Source organism: Temnothorax curvispinosus, unplaced genomic scaffold (genome assembly GCF_003070985.1).
Source record: "Temnothorax curvispinosus isolate PA1 unplaced genomic scaffold, ASM307098v1 QBEX01003210.1, whole genome shotgun sequence".
In the NCBI taxonomy this organism is placed as follows: domain Eukaryota; kingdom Metazoa; phylum Arthropoda; class Insecta; order Hymenoptera; family Formicidae; genus Temnothorax; species Temnothorax curvispinosus.
In genome coordinates this window covers 132,818-155,676 of record NW_020212990.1, presented here as the reverse complement: position 1 = coordinate 155,676, position 22,859 = coordinate 132,818, and the positions used below count along the sequence as shown (strand labels likewise).

At 38.5% G+C, this 22,859-nt stretch overlaps 2 protein-coding genes across 2 annotated transcripts in view; both read right to left on the bottom strand.

Moving 5' to 3' along the window:
• LOC112452302 (5'-3' exoribonuclease 2 homolog) overlaps positions 1–20,672 on the bottom strand; it is a 29,679-nt gene extending 9,007 nt beyond the window's left edge. Inside the window, exons 1-15 of the mRNA XM_025012427.1 lie at positions 20,429–20,672; positions 19,428–19,555; positions 19,186–19,297; positions 18,934–19,107; positions 18,549–18,711; positions 17,999–18,459; positions 17,306–17,512; positions 16,957–17,097; positions 16,670–16,833; positions 16,375–16,543; positions 16,210–16,299; positions 15,830–15,986; positions 14,603–14,831; positions 14,285–14,491; positions 13,734–13,810 (exon numbers count right to left, since the gene is read on the bottom strand). Of these exons, the coding sequence (XP_024868195.1) occupies positions 13,734–13,810; positions 14,285–14,491; positions 14,603–14,831; positions 15,830–15,986; positions 16,210–16,299; positions 16,375–16,543; positions 16,670–16,833; positions 16,957–17,097; positions 17,306–17,512; positions 17,999–18,459; positions 18,549–18,711; positions 18,934–19,107; positions 19,186–19,297; positions 19,428–19,555; positions 20,429–20,503 (2,554 nt within the window). The 5' untranslated portion in view covers positions 20,504–20,672. The remainder of the gene's footprint in view (positions 1–13,733; positions 13,811–14,284; positions 14,492–14,602; positions 14,832–15,829; positions 15,987–16,209; positions 16,300–16,374; positions 16,544–16,669; positions 16,834–16,956; positions 17,098–17,305; positions 17,513–17,998; positions 18,460–18,548; positions 18,712–18,933; positions 19,108–19,185; positions 19,298–19,427; positions 19,556–20,428) is intronic.
• A 790-nt stretch (positions 20,673–21,462) lies between these two features.
• LOC112452303 lies at positions 21,463–22,639 on the bottom strand. The gene is made up of 3 exons (XM_025012428.1): positions 22,370–22,639; positions 22,203–22,286; positions 21,463–22,112 (listed from the first exon to the last, which is right to left on the bottom strand). The coding sequence occupies exons 1-3, from the start codon at positions 22,521–22,523 to the stop codon at positions 21,646–21,648; spliced, it is 705 nt and encodes a 234-aa protein (XP_024868196.1). The 5' UTR covers positions 22,524–22,639; the 3' UTR covers positions 21,463–21,645.
• Positions 22,640–22,859: the final 220 nt, after the last annotated feature.

Genomic DNA, 22,859 nt, shown 5'->3' with positions numbered 1-22,859 from the left:
CTTTTCTCCTCCACTGTTCCTTTCTGCTTTACTTCTCTCCAACTAATTCCTCCTCCTTATCACTTCCTCTCTCTCTTTCTGGCCGTCCTCGAACGGTTTTCCGTTCCGTCTCTCTGCAAGTATTCTTACTCCTACTCGAAGTTCTCTCCACGGTCGTCGATTCACACGACTCCTCTCCTCTAACTTTGTTCCCTCGGCTTTTCTGTATCTCTCGTTACGTAAACCGTCCTATATCTCCTTTTTCGAATTCAGTAATCAATTCGCACGCTGCGATGACGCGCGATACCTCTGACAGATCGTGTGCAATTTTTTATAGATTCGTATAAAACTTTAGGGAATCAATCGTAAAGAACTCTGAAATATTTTATTGTATCTACCGTTTATAAGAATACATAAAAATATTGTAACATTCAGGTAGTCCGCTAATAAAGTATCGAAATTTTGCACGTTATTTTAATTTTAATAATATGATTATCTAATTTATATACGGAATATACGTGCGATATGAAATGATATATCTTGGGGGATTTTATTATACGAGTGCATTACAATTTTCGCTGAGAGAAACATTGCCAACAGGATCAGAAAGCAGTCGCGCTCACCGCCTCCGTGTTCCCCAAATTCCGCGGTTCTTCCGTCCGCCCTCTCTCGTTTCATCTCGCGCTGTGTGCGCACGTAACCCCGGAATGTATTATGCGTAGATGGGTATGTACGCGTACACCCATACACCCTCGTGATCGACGTACACTTATGGGGGAGCATCGGGAGAAGGGGCGGCCGACGCGCGAGTAACGTGTTGACTCTCGCGATCGTGCTCCTAATTTATTTACCATTTTACAGGGGGAGTCGGATTTTTCTCGATCGTCACGAATCTCTTTTAATATCAGGGATGCTCGAATCTGATCGAGTACGAGTACTACTATTTATTCGGGAAGATTATTACGAATTGATGGTGATCGTGTACGAGCGGGAAGGAAACGATTATTAGAAAACAATGATCTTCATTTTTACCTTACGCGATCTAAAGTCTAATATTCTTCTGAAACGGCTGCGTCTGCAAAACTACATTCCGCAATTGCAAGTTCCTTTCTACGTGAGAGTATCTCGGGGGACGACTCAGTTCGCATATCTCTCGCATATCTGACCGGACACGCCGAGAACGCTCGCTGCGAACGCTCGCTGGCGAACGCGAAAGAGACACAACTCGGTGGCAGTCGTGTCAGAAGCGACCAATAAATTTATCGAGCGGGTGTTGGCATGGAGACTGCCGGACAGAGCTCGGCTGGATGGCCCGGAGGGCGATGAGAGGGCACTCGAGAATCCTCCATGAGACCGTCACGGAGAAATTGGAGGCAGCCACGGCACCCACGGCACCCATGGCCCAGGGAAAGGGGGGGAGAGAGGGAGGGAGAGGGGGAGAGAGAGAGAGAAGAGGGAACGTGTTCGAAGGTAAACTGTACGTAGGTGCGTGGAAGTAAGAGAGAGAGAGACAGAGAGGACCGAGCGGAAGTGGGACGAGGCGGAAGAGGAAGGATATCGATTCCTCGCGGTGATCCAATCAACGATGGCGCCTTATCTGGCGCCTTTATCGGCGTTATAACTTATCTCCCGTTGGCGATATGATACGTTCACGTTTGGGGTCGTGCGAATAATTTTTTGCTGCGAGCCTGTATAATTAATAGGCTCATAATGCGAAATTTAACGACAGTTCGAGCAACAACATAAGCGGAATGCTTATTACGCTAAACGTGAATGTTTATTAATCTAAATTAGAGTCTAAATGTAAAGTTTATTAGTCTAGGAATTATACAGGCAAATTATATTGACTGACATAATTCCAAGTAATAAGATAACTTTCTCTCTCCTAAGTTTTGAAGCATAATAATATCCCGATAGGTCGAATTATGATAGGATCGGCATAGACTGTTCGAAATATCACTGAATAATATTATTTTATAAAACAAGAGGTCTCGTGTGAAAAAAGGAAAATTCGAGAGGGGCAGCAGAGAGAATCAGATTAAAATAAAATAAACGGAAATTCTAGACTAAACTAAAACTTTGTAAGCTAAACTAGAAACAAGATTAAACCTTTAGTTTAAGATTTATAACAGACTTGGAGTGTGTGATTGCAAGGCATGTTTTCGTCACCTGAAGTGTTAAATAATATTTAGGAAAGATATCGATTTTCTCGTTCAATATCAGTGAGAATTAAAATGTTTAACTAAAAAGTGAACATTTCACGAGACATTTCATTTTGACATATTCTGTGTAAAATATCAAATATCACGTAAATTAACTTTTCGACGATTTCACTTTAACATTTATACGCAGAATTACGTGAGACGGCGGCTCCCAATTTATGCTTCGCGCATTTATTACCACGGAGCCAATATTTTCGTTGTTTATGACAGAGCAAAGCGAATATCGGAAAAATCCGAGGAATACAGAAACGGCAGAGGAGGGAAAGAGAGGAAAAGGGAAAAATATATTTCCCGTAGTTAGCTACTTGCCTGCTCTCCAGATCAAGCCGATTGCGCCGTTCAAATCTCGCTGTCGTTGTATCGGTTTTTAACGTAATGGCGTCCGGGGGGGAAAAAAATGCGCGATGCGCCCTCACATTTCGCGAATACTAGAATCTATTATGACGAACGTGATAAAAAAAAAAGATGCGTAATTAGTTGATTAATCTTGAAGCAGACAGACTCACAATTTTTTTCAAATTAATTTTCAAGACTGACAAAAAGAGAAGTTAATACCATAAACATAAACTTCTGGATTAAATCAGAATTTTTGTCATGGTCCATATAATAAAAAAAACTGTGTAATCCGTGTACCCCGACGGAAGGAGCAAACGGACATTACGACTTTTGATCATTATTTTCGCATCAAATGCATCGGAAATATGAATTTACCCCATTGAAGTCACACTCTGCGTGATACCACTTGAAACATTCAGCGCTGGATCCGATTCTTCACCGTTGATGTAGCACTGCTGATAGAATGCACAAAATTCTGATTGGCATTGTAAATTTCAGCTCATTTTTTGTTATCTTTTTTCCTATTTTTTCCCCCTTTTATCCATTTGCTTTTTTTCCTCGTACTCCTTTTTTTGTCTCGAATCTCTAAATTAAACTCTTCCGATGTGTTAAAATTCTCGATAGTGTCGAGCAAACGTTTCGTAGAATAGTCACAAGCAAATATCTTGTGAAAGTTCTCGCACCTGAAGTAGACCATATTGGGTGCAGTTACTACAAGAGACTTCTCTATCCCGAGGATCGCGATTAGGTGATATCTGATCCTATACATGATCACTTCGTAAAGTAAACGAGAAGGGCACGCGGACGGAACGAGACTGAAGAGTCGCAGGGACGGCGGCGGAGGATCCCGAGGAGCAAGAAGAGCGTCGCGAAGGTGGCTGTCCGATAAAAGAGGAAACCGATGGAGAAAGGAACAAGGAGAGGTATATATATATATCGGCGGAACGTAACGAAAAAGGTGAAGGACGGGCGTGCGATAAAAAGAGAGGAGAGCGGTGAAAGAGGGACAAGAAGAGAGAGAGGAAAGAAGAGAGGTAGAAAGACAAGACGTCCGTACAGGAATGAGTACATTGAAGAAGAGGAAGAGGAAGAGAATGGTCCTTGTGCAGCAAGGACCCCAGGATACCGGCAAGGAGTATCCTAGAATTGTCGAGGATGCTTCACTCCCATCGCCCTCTTTTTCGTGCCCCTTCTAACGGGGTTCCCCGTTCCTCTCTTCCTCCCTCCTCTACCACGTCTCTCTTTCCAGGTTGTAAATATGCCCCACCCTGTCCCATCAGGATTTATTCCTCGCAAAGGGAATCGTCGTCGTCGTCGTCCTCCTACAAACGCTACACCGCGAGGGGGTACCGCGACATCGGGGGCGTCCTTTCTCCCTCAGTCTAACGGGGACTTAGGCGCGGCGCGTTTCTTTCTCCTTTCTCTTCCACCCCTCGTTTCATGCGCCGCAAGACTTTGGTACGGATTGCGAAATCAAGGGCTCTCCGAAGAGCCTAAAGTAGTTGACGAGTAGGTGCGTGTAGAGGTCTCGGCTTCATTCGCGCGAAACATTCGTTTTTCATATAAAAAAAAAAAAAAAGAAGTCACGTTCGCTTCACCCTTCGTGATAATTTCTCAGAGAATATGTTGACAACGTTTGAACTCGGCGTGGACGATCCACCACGTGGAAATGTCGGAAATGTATAGGTAGAAGGAGGGAAGAGGATCCAGTTTCCACAAAATTCCACATTCGGCCAATAAAATGCGGCCCGTCACGCACGATCGTTAGTCAAGTTCTTGAGGATACGAGAAACTGGATCCTTCAGGAATGGGACGATAGGTCAACAAGTCGAAGCGACCGAAGTTCGAACGGAGAACCGTACTGAAGAGGTCTTCACCTAGCCATAGACTTCGAGAAATCCGATACGATTTGCGAGATTCCGAACGTATCATAGACCCCAAATTTTCTTCAAGTGTGTATTTATACGGCATTTCACGCTTCCGTTGGCGAAGGAGGCCAACAAGACATCGGAATTTGTGGAAATAATATCGTTAGAAAGTCGTTACCATCAGATTGTACGTCTAAAAGTGTCGCGAAACGAAGACTTTTGCAGCGCCTCTCGCGGTTATTTTTTTAAATCAAAATACAAATAAACTTAACTATTAAAAATTAATTCTTTTTTTTTTATCGCGAAGCGCGACTTTTGACTCACTCCACGTTATACGTTCTTGTTGTGGGAAATGGATTTTAAAGCCACCGAGAGAGAAATGGTATTGTTCAGGCGGTCTATATATACGTAAAAAATCGCTCACCGCGGCGGCGGCGCCTACAAAAATCCGATTCGCCGGATGATCCTCACCGTTTGCTACGGGAGGGCACAATAGAGGAGATTGAGAGAGTGGTGAAAAACTGAAGAGGAGAGGGGGCGGGAGAAAAGGGAAAGAAGTCCCGAATTCTTATCCACAATCCTTGTTCCCTCACTTCGCGCGGAAATGAGGTGGAAAACCGCACCCTCCTGGGATCGACTCACCTTTTCTTTACTTTTCCAGGAGGATACTAACGTCGGATTTCGAGCACTACTGCGGTTCCCCGATATTTCAAACGTGTCCGAATCACGGAGCGGGTTCTCGAGGCAACCGAGCGCGAGAAAATTGTACCAAACTGCAAATGAAAAAAGAAACGTTCACGGGGCCGAGATTCCGTCCGCGAGAAAAAGGAAAAGAACGCGAAGATGGAATATTACGTTTTTAGAGGAAAAGATCATAGTTCGTTTTAGCGAGGGACGCGCGTACGAAAAATTGGCGATTAAGTGTTAATGATTCGGATATGCGAAGCTTTCCATGAAAAATAAAATAAAATTTTAAAAATTTGACGAGAGAAGTCTTTATTTAACAGTGATCTTTTGAAGCGAGCATTTCCGGACGTACGTTCACCCCGGAACCTTTTTTTTAATATTGAAAATGATATTTCCTATTCGATTTCGAGCTAGTGTCCTCTCGTTTGGTTAGTACCCTGTAGAGTTTTTATCGTGGAAACGAGTGTGCGCGTACCGAGGGGCGCGAGAGCTCGTCGACATTTTTGAATTAATCTCATTCGACTGCTCCCTTTATGCGGTTGGCTCTCCCTCATATATCCCGTGGCGAGTCGTTCCTGGCCGCGTCGTGGCTTCAAGGTTAATTGGAATGAAAGCGAGAAAGGAAAGAGCACGGCCGAAGGAAAAAGGGGATGCTACAGAGGCGAGTCAAAAGTCGACAATGAGTTTTCTTACGATCGGCGAATTTTCTGCCAACTCGCTCGTCAATATGTAAAAAATTAAGAGAGTTTAAACGAGTTTAAACTGCTAGCCACAAGAGAACTGCTAAAAATTAGGCGTTCGAAAACTTATACGCTCTCGCGAGGCACATAGTTAATAAAAATTAAAAGATTTACAATTTTAAACGTACAGAACTTTGTATATATTGGTATATTGCAATGTTTCATATGTCTTTTTTATTACTTTCTTATCATTTCCGAACATCCGTCCAGTCAGCATCGCGCAATTCTACCTTCAAAGGTGCAATAAATAGGAATTTTGCATCTGCTTGTTCGTATATTTCGAGTAAAGAAACAATTGTAAAAATGTTACATTAGTGTGCGGTGAATCTTTTCCAAGTTTCTTGTCATTTAAAGTGAAAATGACGAGTCACGAATGGCTGAGAGTGAGCACAAGATTTCCCTGATTACGTTTTCAATACGCAATAACACAGGTTAAAGACAAATAATAGATAAAAATAAACAGGTATGAAGTAGAAAACGATTGTCACATCCAATTCGTCCTCACAGTGATTGTAGTGTCGGTGGCGCATCATCCTGCACCGGAGCCTCGGGATATCACGAAGAAGCGAGGGTCGCGAGAGAATAAAGAGAAGGAAATTAGGGTGCGGAACAGGTGTACCGCTTGATCTAGAAGCGGGGTTGTCCTTTCATAGTCTCTCGGATATACGGACCATTTACCTTTATGCGGTATTACGCGCGAAGAAGCGAGAGGAAAGGCCCATTCACATAAACCGGCTGAACGAAACGCAATCTCCCCCCCCCCCCCCCCGAAATCGCAACCTGCGACCTCTCGTCTTGAGTAAACTATGGTAAACAGTCAATTATCGAGGACATTCGTTTCTTCGAGTCAGGTCACGAGATGTAATTCGAGACGACCGCGACGCTGCGCTGCAGTGTAAGCGAAACTGGAAATCAACGTGACGAGGAATTGCACGTGACGCGACGGATCTGGAAAGGATTGGGTGGATTTTCTCGAACGAAAAATCGAAGCCCGGCGGCATTTCGGGACGACAAAAAGTTTCAAGATTCTTCGCTGCTTCACCGTTAAATTATATCGGAAGCGAGATATCGCGTAAGATTATTTTTTCTCAGCAATATACGAGAAATAGATTGATATCTTCTCGCATGCCACTCAAAATATTCATCAGTACAGATCGAATCATTTCGCAGATCTCCAAAGTTCAAGACAATTTCGAGCCAATTTCAAGCTGAAAACTATCAATTTTAGAATCTTTACTAAGTTCGTTTTAAATGAACGTTCAAAGAGGAATCTTTATTCCACTCGTGGTCACAGGACAAAACTTAAAAAGGTTTTAATTTTCGATTAGCCGCTGACCCTTCACGACACACAAATCGAAATGGTGCGCCGATATCGGGACGCTCTAATAGAATTTCATGCTTATCGAGAATTGGACGTGTCAGGGGAACCGAATGGAAGGGTAGACGGGGGTCTTTTCTGCTGGACGCGAAGTTCGGTCGAGCGAGGAATTGATAATCAAAGCAACCCCGCTAAAGATCGATTGGAGTGGCCCGTTAGATTCGAACAGCCATCCGACATCTCTTATCATACAGCTAGATATTATTATTTCAAATAAACAATCCAGAGTAAAAAAAAGAGGTAAGAAATAGTAAATTATTTTTCTACGATTGCGATTTCACAATAGATATTTTATTCCAAATAAATTTCTCACATGATATATGAATTTCCATAAAAACTGCTCCACATTTTTTTTAACACGAAAGCCGGCCGCATTGCGTTTCCAATTTTATCGATATTGTTACAGGTATAAATTATATTATTCCTCTCTGATTCACGTGCAAATTTGCACAGGAGCGTCTTAATAAAAGTAACAGATTTCTTTAACGCGCGAGTTGGGCAATTGAAATAAAAATCTAAGCTGTTCCTTCGGAACGTTTTCACACACATTTCGAGTCGCGGCGAAATCACGGATGCCGCCACCCTTCCTCCTCTCAGTGTGACCCTCGCGCGTTCTTAAGCAAAAAAAATGTCATCTTTGACAGAGCAGAATAGAAGTAGTCGCACGTATCCTTAAGTGACAGCGGTGCTTCCACGCTAATGAGGCGCGGCGTAATTAGTGAGACTGTCTACCGGGTGGAGTCTTGACAAGAGGACAGATCCCTCTCGACGCCCTGAGTCGCTCGTTCACCCCTCTGTTCGTCACGCATTCTCGACGTGACCCGTATGTCTTGTCGGCACAAAGAAGGGAATTCATTGTCAGTTATCAGAAATAAAAATTCAATTTCCGTCGTTTTTTCGTGAAAAAAAAGAGCGAAAGAGAAATCCCCGACATATTTTGAACATTTGAAATAGGTCAATTTACAACACAATGGGTTTTCAGCGTACTTCAATCAGTCTCTGTATACATAGGATGCAAATAGTAGCGTATGAAAAGACGCGTCTTATAAGCTCTTGTTTCTGTCTTTGTTAAAACATTGCAAGAAATTTTATTAAAAGGTCCTTCCTACAATATTCCTTAAATATGGCAATGTTTTCTACATATGCGTTAATTTTAAATTTAATTGCAAACATACACACGTCGGTTTTTTCTGACCAATCTCGAATCGATTTCCTTTTTTTTTCCATAAAAATGCTCGTACATTTTTTCAGAAAAATAATTCGCACGCAAGAAGGAGTTAAGGAAATCGGTGCGGTCGTCAGGTAGTGCAAGTTAGTTTTTATTAAAAGCCATTCACACAGACACGGCTATCGCGCAAACAAAATAGCTGACCCCGGCTCTCAATGGACTCTGACGAATTTCACCGAGGGTTCGCGTTCCGGCGGGTGGGTTTTGCGAGCGGGGAGGGCGGGAAGGCCGATTTAGAGCACAATGCGGCTCAATGCCGAGGAAATTAGCCGCGGCGCTGCCGGTGACGCCCGTCAACCCCATACCACGGAAAACAAGCTTCATGCCTTATGTCCCGCAGGAGCACGCCGCTCCGATATTATCACTCCCATCGACTAATTTATATCGCGTCAAATATCGTTGCCAATAAGCGACACGCGATTATCGAGATACGTCACATTTCGGTACGATCTAAGCCATCTCGCGGTCTTCGATAGAGTGTCCCAATAATTTCTCCATTATGCAACTGATAGAGACGTTTACATTAAAACAATCAAAAAGATGATGTAACTTCGTTACAAGATAAAAATCGCACATTACGTTGGTAAACTCGTATAAAAAATATAATCCATCAAGTTTTCTTCCTTCCGATTATTTTTTCTCAATTTCGTTATTGGTATAAAAATATAAAGGTAAAATAGAAAAGTGGGATGTCTTAGAGGATATTTCGCATACTCTATGTCAGAATATGTCGGAATAAAATGTAAAATGTGTTTCTCTTCTAATATCATAACTATTTAATATTATAATGATTCGATCATTATTATTCTGTTTAATTCAGAGTCGAAAATTCTTGGAAATTTTTTCGTAAAAGTACAAGCGTGTATAATAAGTTCATACGAAAAAACATTTAGCTTCTAGTTTTTGATAAATTTAACTTAAAAATGAAAAAATGAAAGATGACAGAAAGATAAAGAAAAATGCGGATGTTAAAAATGAAGGAGAGAATACACGCGCGCGTGATTGAAATCGACGAGCATAAAAGACACTTGAATATCATCACACATATGACGTAATTAAGTATCTGAAGAGAATAACTGTAAGGCGAATATATACGGCAATGAGAGATTGGAGATATCGATAATGTTGGTCAAGTATTTATTGACCGTGAAATCACGCGTTATTAAGTAATCGAAATGCGAATCCGACGCTATCGTGAAGCGTAACTCCTCTCTCCCTCTCTCTGAAAAACCAAGTCAATGGCGATTAAATTTCCGCCTGTCTTTTGGCGTCAAGGATTATCAAATGTTCCTCTCATCGCCGTCTCGAAGCGAGGGTCAAAAGAGAACTGTGGACATTGACTGCCTGCCAAGATCCGAGGGATAAGTTCGTCATTGCACGCGTAGGTGAATGGAACCCGTCTTTAATGGGGATCCCATGATGCGCAGGTAGATAAACGTACCGTGAATAGGCCGCGGGACTGAATGAATGGTTAAAGAAACGGCAGAAGAGAAGACGCGCTTCTTTCGCTCCTGTCTCCCTTCAGTCCGCGTCTCTCTTCCTCTTCTTTAAGAATTCTTCACGCGTGCACTAAGCACTTATGTGCTTAGTATATCCGTTTTCCGGTAAAGTTAACACTGGAAGCTACGTCGCTGTAATTAATTTTCGCACCAGCTTCAGCGGCCTCGTAAAAACATACTCATGCTTAGAACGCCTAATAGAACAGCAAAGTTTTACTGTACGAACAATGATCGTGTATCTCGTGCACGAAATCGTCAATTGTCATTTTAAAAATTTTATAAGTCTTTCAAAGACATAAAGGTACCAAATAATCCAAGATTTTGTGAGCTGTGACAAAATGTAAATTATTTTAGAGGCTTATAGACATTTTATTTTTCTCCTTCGGCGAAAAGGAATTTTCCGATATATTTGCTAATCATACGGATAAAAATTGATTGATACCTTCAAAATATGATCTCCCGCAGAAATAAAGATCGCTTAATGATTTTTTGCTTTTTAAAATAAAGAAAAAAGGAGGAAGAAAATGTCATTTTATGGGAAATTTGATATCATAAATATCCGCGATCAAATAAATAATATAATTTCACTTGTTAGAAGATCATATAGTTGATCTTAAAATAACGATGCAATCTCGCGCATTCAAATGCATACATCGCGAAATATAGGGAAGCGATGTATCGAAAGAGTTGAGAGATAATTTTCGAGGACTTTTACTGGGTTCAAGATGGACTGTATCATCGGCGTCTCTGTCACGGTAGCCGTACAGATCCGGAGACTCGTCTTATGCCCAGTCTCTACACAATTCGAGGCTCTGCCTCTGCCGTTGCTGCGCTGCTGCTGCTGCCGCTGCTACACGAGTGTTTGCAGTCCACTCGAAACCAGTCCCGGACGAACAGTCGCGCACGTGTGTGCGTATATACGAATGTGCGTGCGTACGTGAGTGCGTGCGTGCGTGCGGAGAGAGAAAATGGATGGGAGATGAAAGTAGACGAAGATATAACACCGACAGCACCGCGAGGCCAGAAAGGTTGCTTAATTTGTCTAACGAGGGCTCCCTGCACCTGTCATCTGGACACGGAGATGGACGAGCGGACAAAGTACGGCCATCCCCCGTTGGCCGAGCTCCGCTCCTCCCAGGGAAGATATACCGTTTACTTGTTTATTCGCTCGCCTACGTCGTTTCGCTACTTCAACATCGTCAGATTGCGCATACCGGGTTAATAATGCACAACGCGAGCACGCTCATGCCGCACGTATATACAATAGAGAATCTACGCGTAAGGACGCATTCAAGTGGTGCGCAGCGATTAATACCAATCTGTTATGATTAATATATAAATAAATGTAATAAATATTGTCGGGATCACAAGGATGCAAAGTGCGATACAAGACGAATAAACGTGAAATAAACGAAAAAATATCAATGTCGATTGCAGTAGTGTTCGTTTATTTTCTTTTTCATTTATTTCTGATTATTAATTATTTAGTTGATTAATATTCTGCGTAGACACAATACTCCATGATAATTTAAAGAACGATTACGAAGACAAAGTCTCTATCGTATTTCTGAAATAGGCTCTCAATATTTGAGACATGTGTGCTCTAATTCTGAATTAATTTCCTTCAAATCTTAAATACTTAGCCGATTTAAATTCCAGAAGCAATTTTAGAGTTTCAAATTCGAGCTAATAAATAAACTGTTAAAGTAACGCGTCTGCGAGGAAGAAGACGCGAGGTTCTTGCGTTTTTCGCTAAGAAAACCATTTCGTATCCTCGACACTTACTCTCTCGAGGGTTCGCTTCTGTCTGTGCGTGGCGTTTACTCCCCTCGGTAAATCAATCACACACGTTCATACCCCATATAACGTTTTGTTTTTATGTTCGCGCGTAAAGACGGTCGGCGATAGAGCCGGGGCCTAACGCAACACAGGAATGAGGTATAAGAAAACGTAAGGTATAACTTATAAGAAAATATACACATAATATTATGAATAAGATAATCATTATAAAAAAATAACCAATCGAATAGTAAATTAAATGTAAAACGGATCAATAATTCAACAAATGGAATGAAAATAATATTCTTGCTATTAAAGACATCTTGATTTATCAAAGCAAATGTTATTGCAATGTGCATGAGATGTGCATTTCTCGTAAGAATTCTCATCTCAGATTTAAATAAAGACCGAATAATAAAGACTTTTAATATTAGATAGATCGTTTAGAATTGCGTATTATCAGAATGTGCGTTATTACAGTGTGTGGAGTCCCCTTAATTTATTCAAAATATTCTCATAGTCCCAACGATAGGTAAATTGTTTAGCAAACAAAGTACTCGGGCATAGATTGTTATAGGAAACATTTGCCATCGCTCCTGCGCGCATTCTGAATATTACAACAGCTTTTGTACGAACGAACGTATATCGGGGAACGCGGCGAAAACGCGGGAGAGAAGATCGGGGGAGAACGCGATGCACAGGAGGGGGGGCGGGACGACGGTAGGCACGTCCGCTAATTGGATAATTACGGAGTGCGCCGCGTTTGTTTTATAATTGGGCGAAACCGGGGAACCGTCGCTGCCTCGACGTGCCAAACAACAAAACGGCCGGAGTCACGCTCTACGTGACGAACTACCCTCGGAGCTAATCCAGGAGCCGAAGGGTCCCTCGGCTTCCCGCGGCCCCCTCCCCCCCCCCCCCCCCCTACGCCCATGCCGCCCCCGCTGGCTCGTGCTTTCGAGCCCTCCGCGCCAGCCCAACGTCAACCACCCTCCGACTCGCCGGCGATTCATCGTTTGTCCACCTACCAACGGTTCACCGCCGCCCACCTTCGTGACACGAGCGGCGTGGGGCAACTCGTCGTGCTCACCTCCCTCCCCCCCCCGATTTTCCGAAGAGATAAAATAGAATGTAATTTAGATCTAGATCAACATTCCTTTATTGAGAAGACTATTTTGAGAAAAAACAAAATTTTTTTACGTTGGATGAAAGAAAGAGTAAACTGGAAAGTAACCATTCCTCCAATCGCGATAAAGAAATGACAGAATCATCGAAATTCCGCGGTTTGATACAAATAAACTTGTTAGCAATGATTTCCTCTTTCAATCGTAATTAAAAGACAAAATGATGTCGATACGAATAAGAGGAGCAACGAAAACCTGTGCTCGATCTCGCCCGACGCCGTCGAACCCGAAGAAGTCGCGTGCGCGCGCTTTAATTCGACTCTTCTAATCTCGGTATTGTCAAAGGAACAAGGGGGTAAAACAAGTAGTGGGAGAAACTGGTCCCAGTTAGAAAACGATTGACTGACTGACTGACTGATTGCGAAACGCTCTTTCGTTAGGGTCGCAACGCGAGAGCCCTTCCCGACCCTCCAGTTCAATCCCTTCCCTCGCACGGCGTTTCGGTCTGAGCGTAAACACGTCTCGTGCATCACCTAACTAACATCAAAAGTCGTGGATGAGATATCTAGGCGCAATAAGCGCGGAAAAAATCGGAAAACGGTGTTAACGCAACGGCGGGAATTAAACATTTCGTAATTACCCCTAATATTAATTTTTACGATTTCGTTCGTTTAAAAACTTCGAAATATTATTATAATTTTTTCTAGTACATAATTCCGTGCTTCAATTTTAATAAAAACTGAATCTGTGCAATTATGTCAATGAACAGCTACTTAAAGTATTTTAAGCGTACTTTTCATTATTTTTCCATCTTTAACGTTTACATGTCTGGTAGACGTATCATCACTAACTCCTAACGCGAGATGCATGCGTACAAAAATTAAATGACTTACCATGAAACTGCTGGTATAAATTCACTGGCGGGGGAATATTCGCATACGAAGCCGGTCTGTTGTGGTTCATGTGATGACTGTAAAAGAACAATTTGTTTAATTTTTTTATCTTACTTAATATCTGCATTCGCGCAATTATGTGATAAAATATTTCAATAATAAGTGAAACAAGACCGATATATGATGTACAAATTATAAAATATTTTATTACAAAAAGAAATAAAATTATTTCTTTAATTTAGAAAAATTATACATATACGTATCTATATTAAATACTAATCCATAAGAATATCATAAAAATTTTGAAAAAAGAGTCGTAAACTATCTCGGATTTAAATTAAGACGCTGTATTTAAATTCATGTTGTGATAAAAACTAATTGCAAATTGTCAACATGGCAAATATTTTTATTACAAATATCTTTTATGCATCTTTTGTTTAAAGCGATAAAAGAAAAGCGAAAGAAGAGCAAGAGAATTCTAGATACACGAGATATATTTGTTGGTAAAAAAGTACACGGCATTAATCGCAGCGATTAATAATAATACTCACTCGAGCATCCTGTGTCCTGCCTGTCCCAACGAAGCTGACTGCGTAGAACGAGTGAAACCGATTTGCGGCGTCCACTGGCTGCCGTTTTTGCGATTCATAGCTTCAAAATCTTGCGGCTTCAGGACGCGCGGCGGCTCCTTGGCCCCCTTTAGCTTGCGAGCCAGGAAAACATAATTGCCACCATACTTGGGATCCTTGTACTTGATACTGTAAACCAAGGGAAAGGACATCCAGTCTCTTGTCTATCTTTCATTGTCGGTAACGGTAGGCAATCATATTTTAATTCGATTTAAAAAGATTTGCGTAACATATACGAACCAATACACTTTGTTGTTCCTGACCGGTAAACCTCTCACGGGTGAAGGTAACGTGCCTCCGTCGCTCACACAATCCTCCGATAGGACCACGGTGCCTCGCATCCCATTTATACTTATCTCGACCTCCTTGTCGAACCCTATGCGATTCGTGTACAGACCTTTTATAAAGTCGTAACCCTTATTCTCCATTCCGACGTACAGTCGGTCGTCACCGCGAATGTTTCTCTTTTCTAAAAATGAAAATACGATATATGAGATAAAACTAGGAATATAATACCTGATACATGCACGTATAAATGCGTATATTACAATTACACCGTTCCGCATCTCGACTTTAACTTGAAAATATCCGAAATGTAAATGTAACTCTTTTTCCCGCAACAATTGAGACAAGGAGGGGGACGCATCCGGCGTCCCTCGAAATCTCCCTAAAGTTATCAGGAGAATGTATCGCAACGAGGTTGTGTGATCCGATTCAAATTTCACACTAGCTCCTAACATCGTGAAGTTAGCTCTTGAAATTCATAGCGTTTTTTCTTGGCTGCACTATCGCCTACTAGTACAACACTAGTGCAACACTAGTGCAACGCTATTGGGTAGTGCAGGGCAGTGCAGGGCGGTAGTGCAGCCAAGAAAAAACGCTATCAAATTTGCAGTCTACTGCAGGAGGCGCCAAATTTTAAATTGGATTTAATTAGCGCTACGTTGCTCACGTTGCCGGGCAAAATATTATTAAATAAAATTTTTTAAAATACTCGATCCTGGGTAAATTTTCGTGATCCGGAGATCCCTACTGGCAATCGTTCAGATATAAATATTTAAATAAACTTTTTGTAACGTAATATTATAGATTCATGTAAAGTATTATTATTTAGACTTATTTGTTTCATAGATGTGCATTTAGTAGCGTAATAATATTATATATTGCTATAAAACTGATCATTTTTCCTCGGTTATTACTTGAGTGAATATTCAAATATGTGGATGATAACTGTAGAAATGTAATTTTAAACAATATTTTATAATTATATTCATAGTTATTCATTAATTTGTATATTGAATATATTATTGTCATAGATGTGAGCTCTCCATATTTCTACTAAATATCTAGGTCGTCATAAAATTAATACTACGTCGCAAGTTAATTATCTAATCTATTGGTAGTCATGCAAATTTGCGTGAAGCAATCGGTCTTATCGTTAGTTTACGAAACATTTGTATCACTCACTTTCTGCCTCTGTTAAACTGTCGTAAAACGGTGCCAAAGCCTTGAACAATCTTTTCTCGTCAACAAATGGCAGCAAAGCTACGCCTTGCCAAGCAAATTTCTTTCCATTCAAGTCGATTTTAAAATCTTCTGGATAAAAATCAATGATTGGAGATTTCTGTAAATAAATATTGGATAAAAAACGTTAAAAGAAGATACTAAAGTACTATCTGCTAAAAGTAAATCTACTAAAAGCACTAGCGGTTGTCTAATTCAACTGTACAATAATTAAATTTCTTAGCACTTTATTTTAATACTCCCACCAATAATTTAATCGTTTCAATTTAAAATAAATTAATATCATTTTTCCTTTTTTCTGATCATAATAAAAATATACGTACTGGATCCGTCATTAATTTCGCCCATGGCTCAGGCACGTGTTTTCTGCTAGCAGCAGGAAATACACCCATCAATTGTTCTAACGGACGAAACTGTAACAAAATATCATTAAATCATGCACGTTTGTAAATTACGCTTACACTTTGCAAAGAATATGCAATACTTACTGGTACAGTGTCTTTCTCAAACTCTGTAGAAAGACCACCAATATTAATAAAGTCGCTTGCAAATGGCGCATAATGATACGGGAAATACCAACGCCACGACGCACAACCTTGATAATAATATCGCAAGACCCAACATAAACCTCGCACGTATTGTAAAGCGACGTTATTTCTACAAGCAGGCAAGTGAAACCAGATTAATATGAGATCACGCACGATCCTCCGAAGTAAATACTATCTTTCAGAAATAAAAGCAACTTTTGCGTATAAAAATTATTCTATTTCCATTCATCATTACCTAAATGCGAGATTGTCGGCAGATACGTCGAATTTAGATTCATAATATCGATCTTTAAAACCATCCTCCCAAAGTCGCACCTCATCGTGCGCCTGGTCATCATCCGATTCATTGCTCGGCGTAACTTCATCAATTTTACGTTTCTGTCCTCTATTGCCTGTATTCTAATAACAAAATTTAGAATATATAAATATTATATTACACATACAAGCGGATGTACTAAAAAACGGTTTCAAAAATTTAAGAACATGTAATATTCATTGTGTTAAAAAAATGAAATTGAATACCTCAGGTTTTAGCATGCTTTCTAAGGCGTGATTAGTGTTCGTCTTTTCGGCAGCATTCGTATTATAATTTCTACCCTGTACACGCATTTTATAAGCTTCATAACGTGCATTCTCTATAGGTTTTACTGGTTGTCCAAGGGCCTGTAAAGATTATAACGATATATACCTATATTGAAAATCGTATGTCACATCTCAATCACAGAGTCAAAAATTTAATAATAAATCTTTTCTTAGCAACATTTGGATAAAGCTGACAATTTTCAAAAACTTTGTTTAGAAAAATTTGAATTAAATCAGTTTAGTTTAGTTTCTTATAAATGTAGAGTACATAATAAAATTGAAATCTTACAGTGGGTGCAAATTGACCTGCAGGAATCCATGTCGGTTTAAAACTACTGATAATTTCGTTTCTTTTCTTTTTGTCTTTTTCACGTTGTTTAAAAGCCAATTCATTTTGTTGCCTCCTTTTAAAGATCTCATCTTCTACATCACCAAGATCTGACATTATCAATTGTACGCGATCTAAATTAACATCGCCGCTATCTGTTAAGAAACCCTGCAAATAATTAAAAAAAATTACTTACTGTAAAAAAATTTGCTTTAATTTATTTGATATTAACATTTAAGAGACAATAGGTCTGTTCGTTTTCGCCGCATTTCTGAACTAGCGCAATAAGTTAGAGTGAAACATATATAGTATATGTTCTTTCATTCTAACTTATTGCACTAGTTCAGAAGTGCAGCGAAAACAAACAAGCCTATTTTCATAAATTTATAGAATTTAATTAATAATTACAGATATATATAGAATATTTTTTATAGCTCTAAAAATAATTAACTCAGAAAACTTAGCATGAATTAATTATTATATATAACACAAATAAAATATCTACAAAATATATCTCAATTCTGTTTAAACATAATATTTAACAATTATATAAAGTATATTGTAAAAAAGTATAATTTTGTTAATCAGAGTTGATAAAGATATAATTTTGTAATTATTAATTTATCATCTTGTTTTGTAAGAAATATTACATACTCCTGTTTTATATACTGCTTTTTTGTATAGAGCAACAAGTCTGTCAATTGCGCCTTCTCTAATTTCCAGAGAAGGGAGATGAGGTAAAAAATCGTTTCCCACGAAGAAACACATAAACACCCAATCATCGATAGCTCGCTCAAAATCATACTTGAATGGTAGATTTGGCATAGACAACTCTCTTTCTAAATATTCTCTGAGAACATTTAATCGCACGAATATGAACTGGCATTCGGATCCGTATACGTTTTCCTCCGGCTTTTGGCTCGGTTCCGCGCCTATGCAGTCACGCATTTCATGCCCCAATTGACCACATATATCGCAAGGCTTTGGCTTATTTGGCTTAAATTCCTCGCGAATAATAGTAAAATTAGGTTCGTGTGTAGCGAGACCCAACATAATCAAATCGGCATCCGCTCCGCATAAAACATGTTGCGTATTAGGATCGTGATCGGGTTGTGCTATAACACATAAAAAAAAACCACAATTTTTTATTTGTAGCAAAGCTATGTGATCTGCGCATATAAAATAATCTTATATACAAGCTTACCTCTTTGTCGCCGTATAAAATCCATTATTTTATGTTCTCCTTCACCGGGAACATTAGCATCACTTAATATTACTTTAATATTCCTCCAACCTGGGTCATTATTCAAGCGATCATGAATGTAGTAATGCAAGCAGGCCGATAATCTCGCCATAAATGGTGTGCCCTGGAATATGAAACGTTTGATATACCTATACATTTACGCAACTTTACAGTTTACTCAAATCAATCAATATTTTTCAAAATTAATCAATGACAATTAATAACAAAAAATTCCGTTCCGTTTGTCAAAAAATATGAAATTAATAATTAAAATTAACAATTAATTTAAATATTTTTATACATATTTTGAATTCTGTTTATTTTATTATATTCAATTGTTACAAACCGGCGTAATGCAGTTACTATCGAAATGCGCTTCTTTCGGTTTTTCCGGCGGTAAAGATGCCCCTTTGAGAGACAATTCGGAACGTATCCTCTCTATTTCATTAATCTTTTCTGTTGTTTCTTTCGATGCACGAAATCGTCGAGATCTTTGTTGATTCATCTTAGCTCTGGGCGCCTGTACAACAACGCATTGCTCATTATAATTATTCCATTAGTTTTCTTTTCTGAATATAATATATGTAAAAACACTTACGACTCCGTCAATCGCCATGTAAAGCAACTTCCTTGGTCTGACGATACGAAACAATCTGTCGATACACTCGAAAATAGCCTCCATCATTTCATCTTCATCCTTGGGAGCCGGCCTATATTTCACACAAGCACAATATCACATAAACAATTCCTCATAGATTTATTTATAATACAATTCATTAAAAATTTTTTATGTTATACATATATAAATCATTCCTTACAACATCATGTTTTTATACTCACTTGTCCTCTGGATGCGTACAGGGGTGAATTATACCGTTCATGTCAAGATATAAATTATCAAATTCTACCCCGTTTGGATTCGGCTCCGCTGAATTCACAGGAATGGATACTCCATCTGGAGTTGCTGTCTAGGAATGTAAAGTATCAAAATTTTATAATCTTCATTATGTAAACCATCGGTAGAATGTCACTAAAATAAATTGCTAAACTTTGGCAATAAACTTAATTCCATCTTAAATGCAAGTAATTCATATGACGGTAAATCCAAAAACGTATATCAACCATTTTTTATCTGAGCCAAACATTGTCAAGAATATTTGGTATTTTAATTAGGTATAACACTAAATATATATTATATTTAAATTAAATATTTTCTTTTACATATTAATATATCTCATGAACGTTCAAATATTGACACAAGAGTCTAAAATGAAACCTTTTACTTATTTTACTTATTTTAAATTGTTTGTTTAAAAATAAACAAATTAAATTATATAAAATTAAAAACAAAGCACATAGAACCAAATCAAATCTGTTAAATTCTAAAGAAATCTTTCCAAAGAAACGAACAAAAAATCTTTATAATTATGAAAGTTACACAACACAATTTTCCACAAGAAGAGAAAATCCTTCTCCTTACACTAATTTAAGACCTTTGATATACAAATAAAATGTGAAAATTGTTTAAATACATAAAAATTACTGAAAAATTTTAATTTCACAGATATTGAATTTGATAAACGGAAGAAAATAGAGGATTATAATAATCGTTCTGAAAAGTTTCGTCAAATTAACCATGCGGTTAAAAATATAAAAATTAATTAAGAGACTCTTACACGTTCGCGTTCATAATAATGCATATTGCAATTAAAAAATGCGCGCGATCTATAAACGCAGCGGTTTATCGAAAGAAACTGAATTTCAGAAAGCAAGATGCGAGTAATTTCACTGCAAATATGTAAAACGAAGGGGAAAACTTCTTTGGGAGTTTTATAACCTACCTTCTGCTCGATGCACTCGACGATCACGGAGGGATACTTGCGGCTTAACCAACGAAAAAATGCCGGGACACCCATCCTTCGTTTCGGAATTCACTTGACAATATTACGAAAACCTCGAATTAACAGTCACGGCAATATCGTGTCATATTAAATCAACTGCATATCGTCTAACCTAAATCTGGACGAGATGGACGCGGAGTACGCAGTTGGTTAGGGTTCTTGGGCTCTCTGGTTGAGCATGAATTTATTATACCGTGATACGGAACACGAGATACGATTTCATGCCACTCGGCTTTTAACGCCACTCGTGGAAAAATGGGGCAACGTTTTTTTTTAATTTATGTACTTTGATATCGCAGATTAGTAGCAGCGATCGAAAAAACGACTTGAGTTTAAATAATATAATTGAAAAATATTTCATAGATTTTTAATGATTTATGTAAATCGCAACTTTGATGCTATGTTAATCACTGATAATTTTTTTAATTTAATCATAACCGACACCCAAATTTCTTTTAAGGATTTTGAAAGTCCTGACAACATACTTAATTTTTATTGCAATAAAATATGTAGTAATATGCCAAGATACCCTGAAATGGCTCTTTTTTGCAACTTTAACTGAAAATTTCTCAAAATTGTGACATGATAAAATTGATAAACGAGATTATATAGTGCTCAAAAAACTAGGGGAAACGATTATTCTCGTACTTATGCTCGAAACAAAGTAATTTTTTATTATAAAATGTGTAAATGTGTGTAATAAAGGGAACATTTCGGGGATTCGTACCCTCTATTAAAGAATCTACATCATTACGAGATGGCCTTCTCACAATTAAGAAATGCGGTATAATCAGAAATTAATTCGGTCAATTAGAACTTAGAACTCGCTTTTGGTTTCCTAAACTCCTAAAAAGAAAAATAAAATACTTAGGTGTAACTGATTTTGAACTGGCAAATAAAATAATCGCAGCAGCATACAGATTGCATAATTTTATAATAATAAGATACAATATAAACATAATGGATGAAAAAAAATGTACATCTCAATGAATAAAATGAAAAGAAAAAAAGAATACAAATTTTGGAGGGTACAGAAAAGCGTAGAAATATTGTTGCTCAGTTTTAATTACTAAATAAAGAATACGCAATTTATAAACATGTTATGTATATTGTAAAAAAATATTTAAATATTTACGTAAGTAAATACGAGTTAAATTTTAACCTTTTCCGTTTCCTTGTAACTTAACAATTAATGCTTTAAATATCTTATTTGTTTCTGCTTGAAGACGATTATTTTCTTCTATAGCTATTGTTAGTTTATTGATTGATTCTATTTCTCGTTTTACGCACTCAATCCGGTTCTCTCGTAATATGTGTCCAATTTCTGTACCTTCCTGAAAAATGTTGTTCATAGTTTCGTACCATTCCCATAATATACGTCTATGACCTACAGTATTTTTCTTATTATTATCTTGTATCGTTTTGTACGTATGTTTCATATTTCGCATTTTGCGATCAAGCATATCTATCGTAATACAATGGCCCTTCTTTGCAAAATCTTGTTTGATCTCTTCCCATACTGTCCTCTTCCTTAACTTGGGATTGCGAAAGTCGTTTTTCCTGTTTGCATAACATTCTAGTAGTAGTTTTGTCTTTTGTCTGGTCCAAACGAAAGTCTTATCAGCTGTTTAAAGCAAAAATAATAACTTTGTATACTACAAATATAATTCAGATCAAAAAGTTAGGTTAGGTTATTAACAATGTATATACATACCTTCGTCTGATGTTGATCCTGTTACTTTCGTTACTTTTTGCTGTGAGAAATTCTTCTTCAAATAATTTTGAACGAACTCGATATCTACAAAATGATTGTTTCTATTAGTACACAATCGAATACAATAATAGTAAATATTCTTTTTTTACATAAACAATTCTACATACCCATTTGTAACTTATTATGTATTTCTAAGGTGTCTGTGATATTATATACGACATTATTATAACGGTATTGAGCTTCGTATAATGCTGGATTTTGTGGAACACTATCAGCCTCTCGTTCACAGTTTTTCGTACAATATTTATGATCAGCCTCCATATTTATCACCTGTTTATCGATTTATAAGCCTTTCACGCGTACTACTCAGCGTCTCAGCGTAGTCAGCGTACTTTCCTTTCTCTGACCCGAGAAAGATGATAACCGTTGAGGGCGTTGAGTAAACGTGTTGCAACGTTGCTGCGTAGCGTTTCAGCAGAAAATCACTAATCGCTTACTAAGCGCTTTATCTTTGTTCTGCTGAACGCGCGCAATAATTTTCGAATCTTCCGCAATTTCATTATTTTTTACATTCGAAAAAAAAATATTATTAGCATTTGCTAAGAAATTAATTTCTCGTGTGCGTTTTCAAAAGTTAATTATTTCTTATAGCGAATT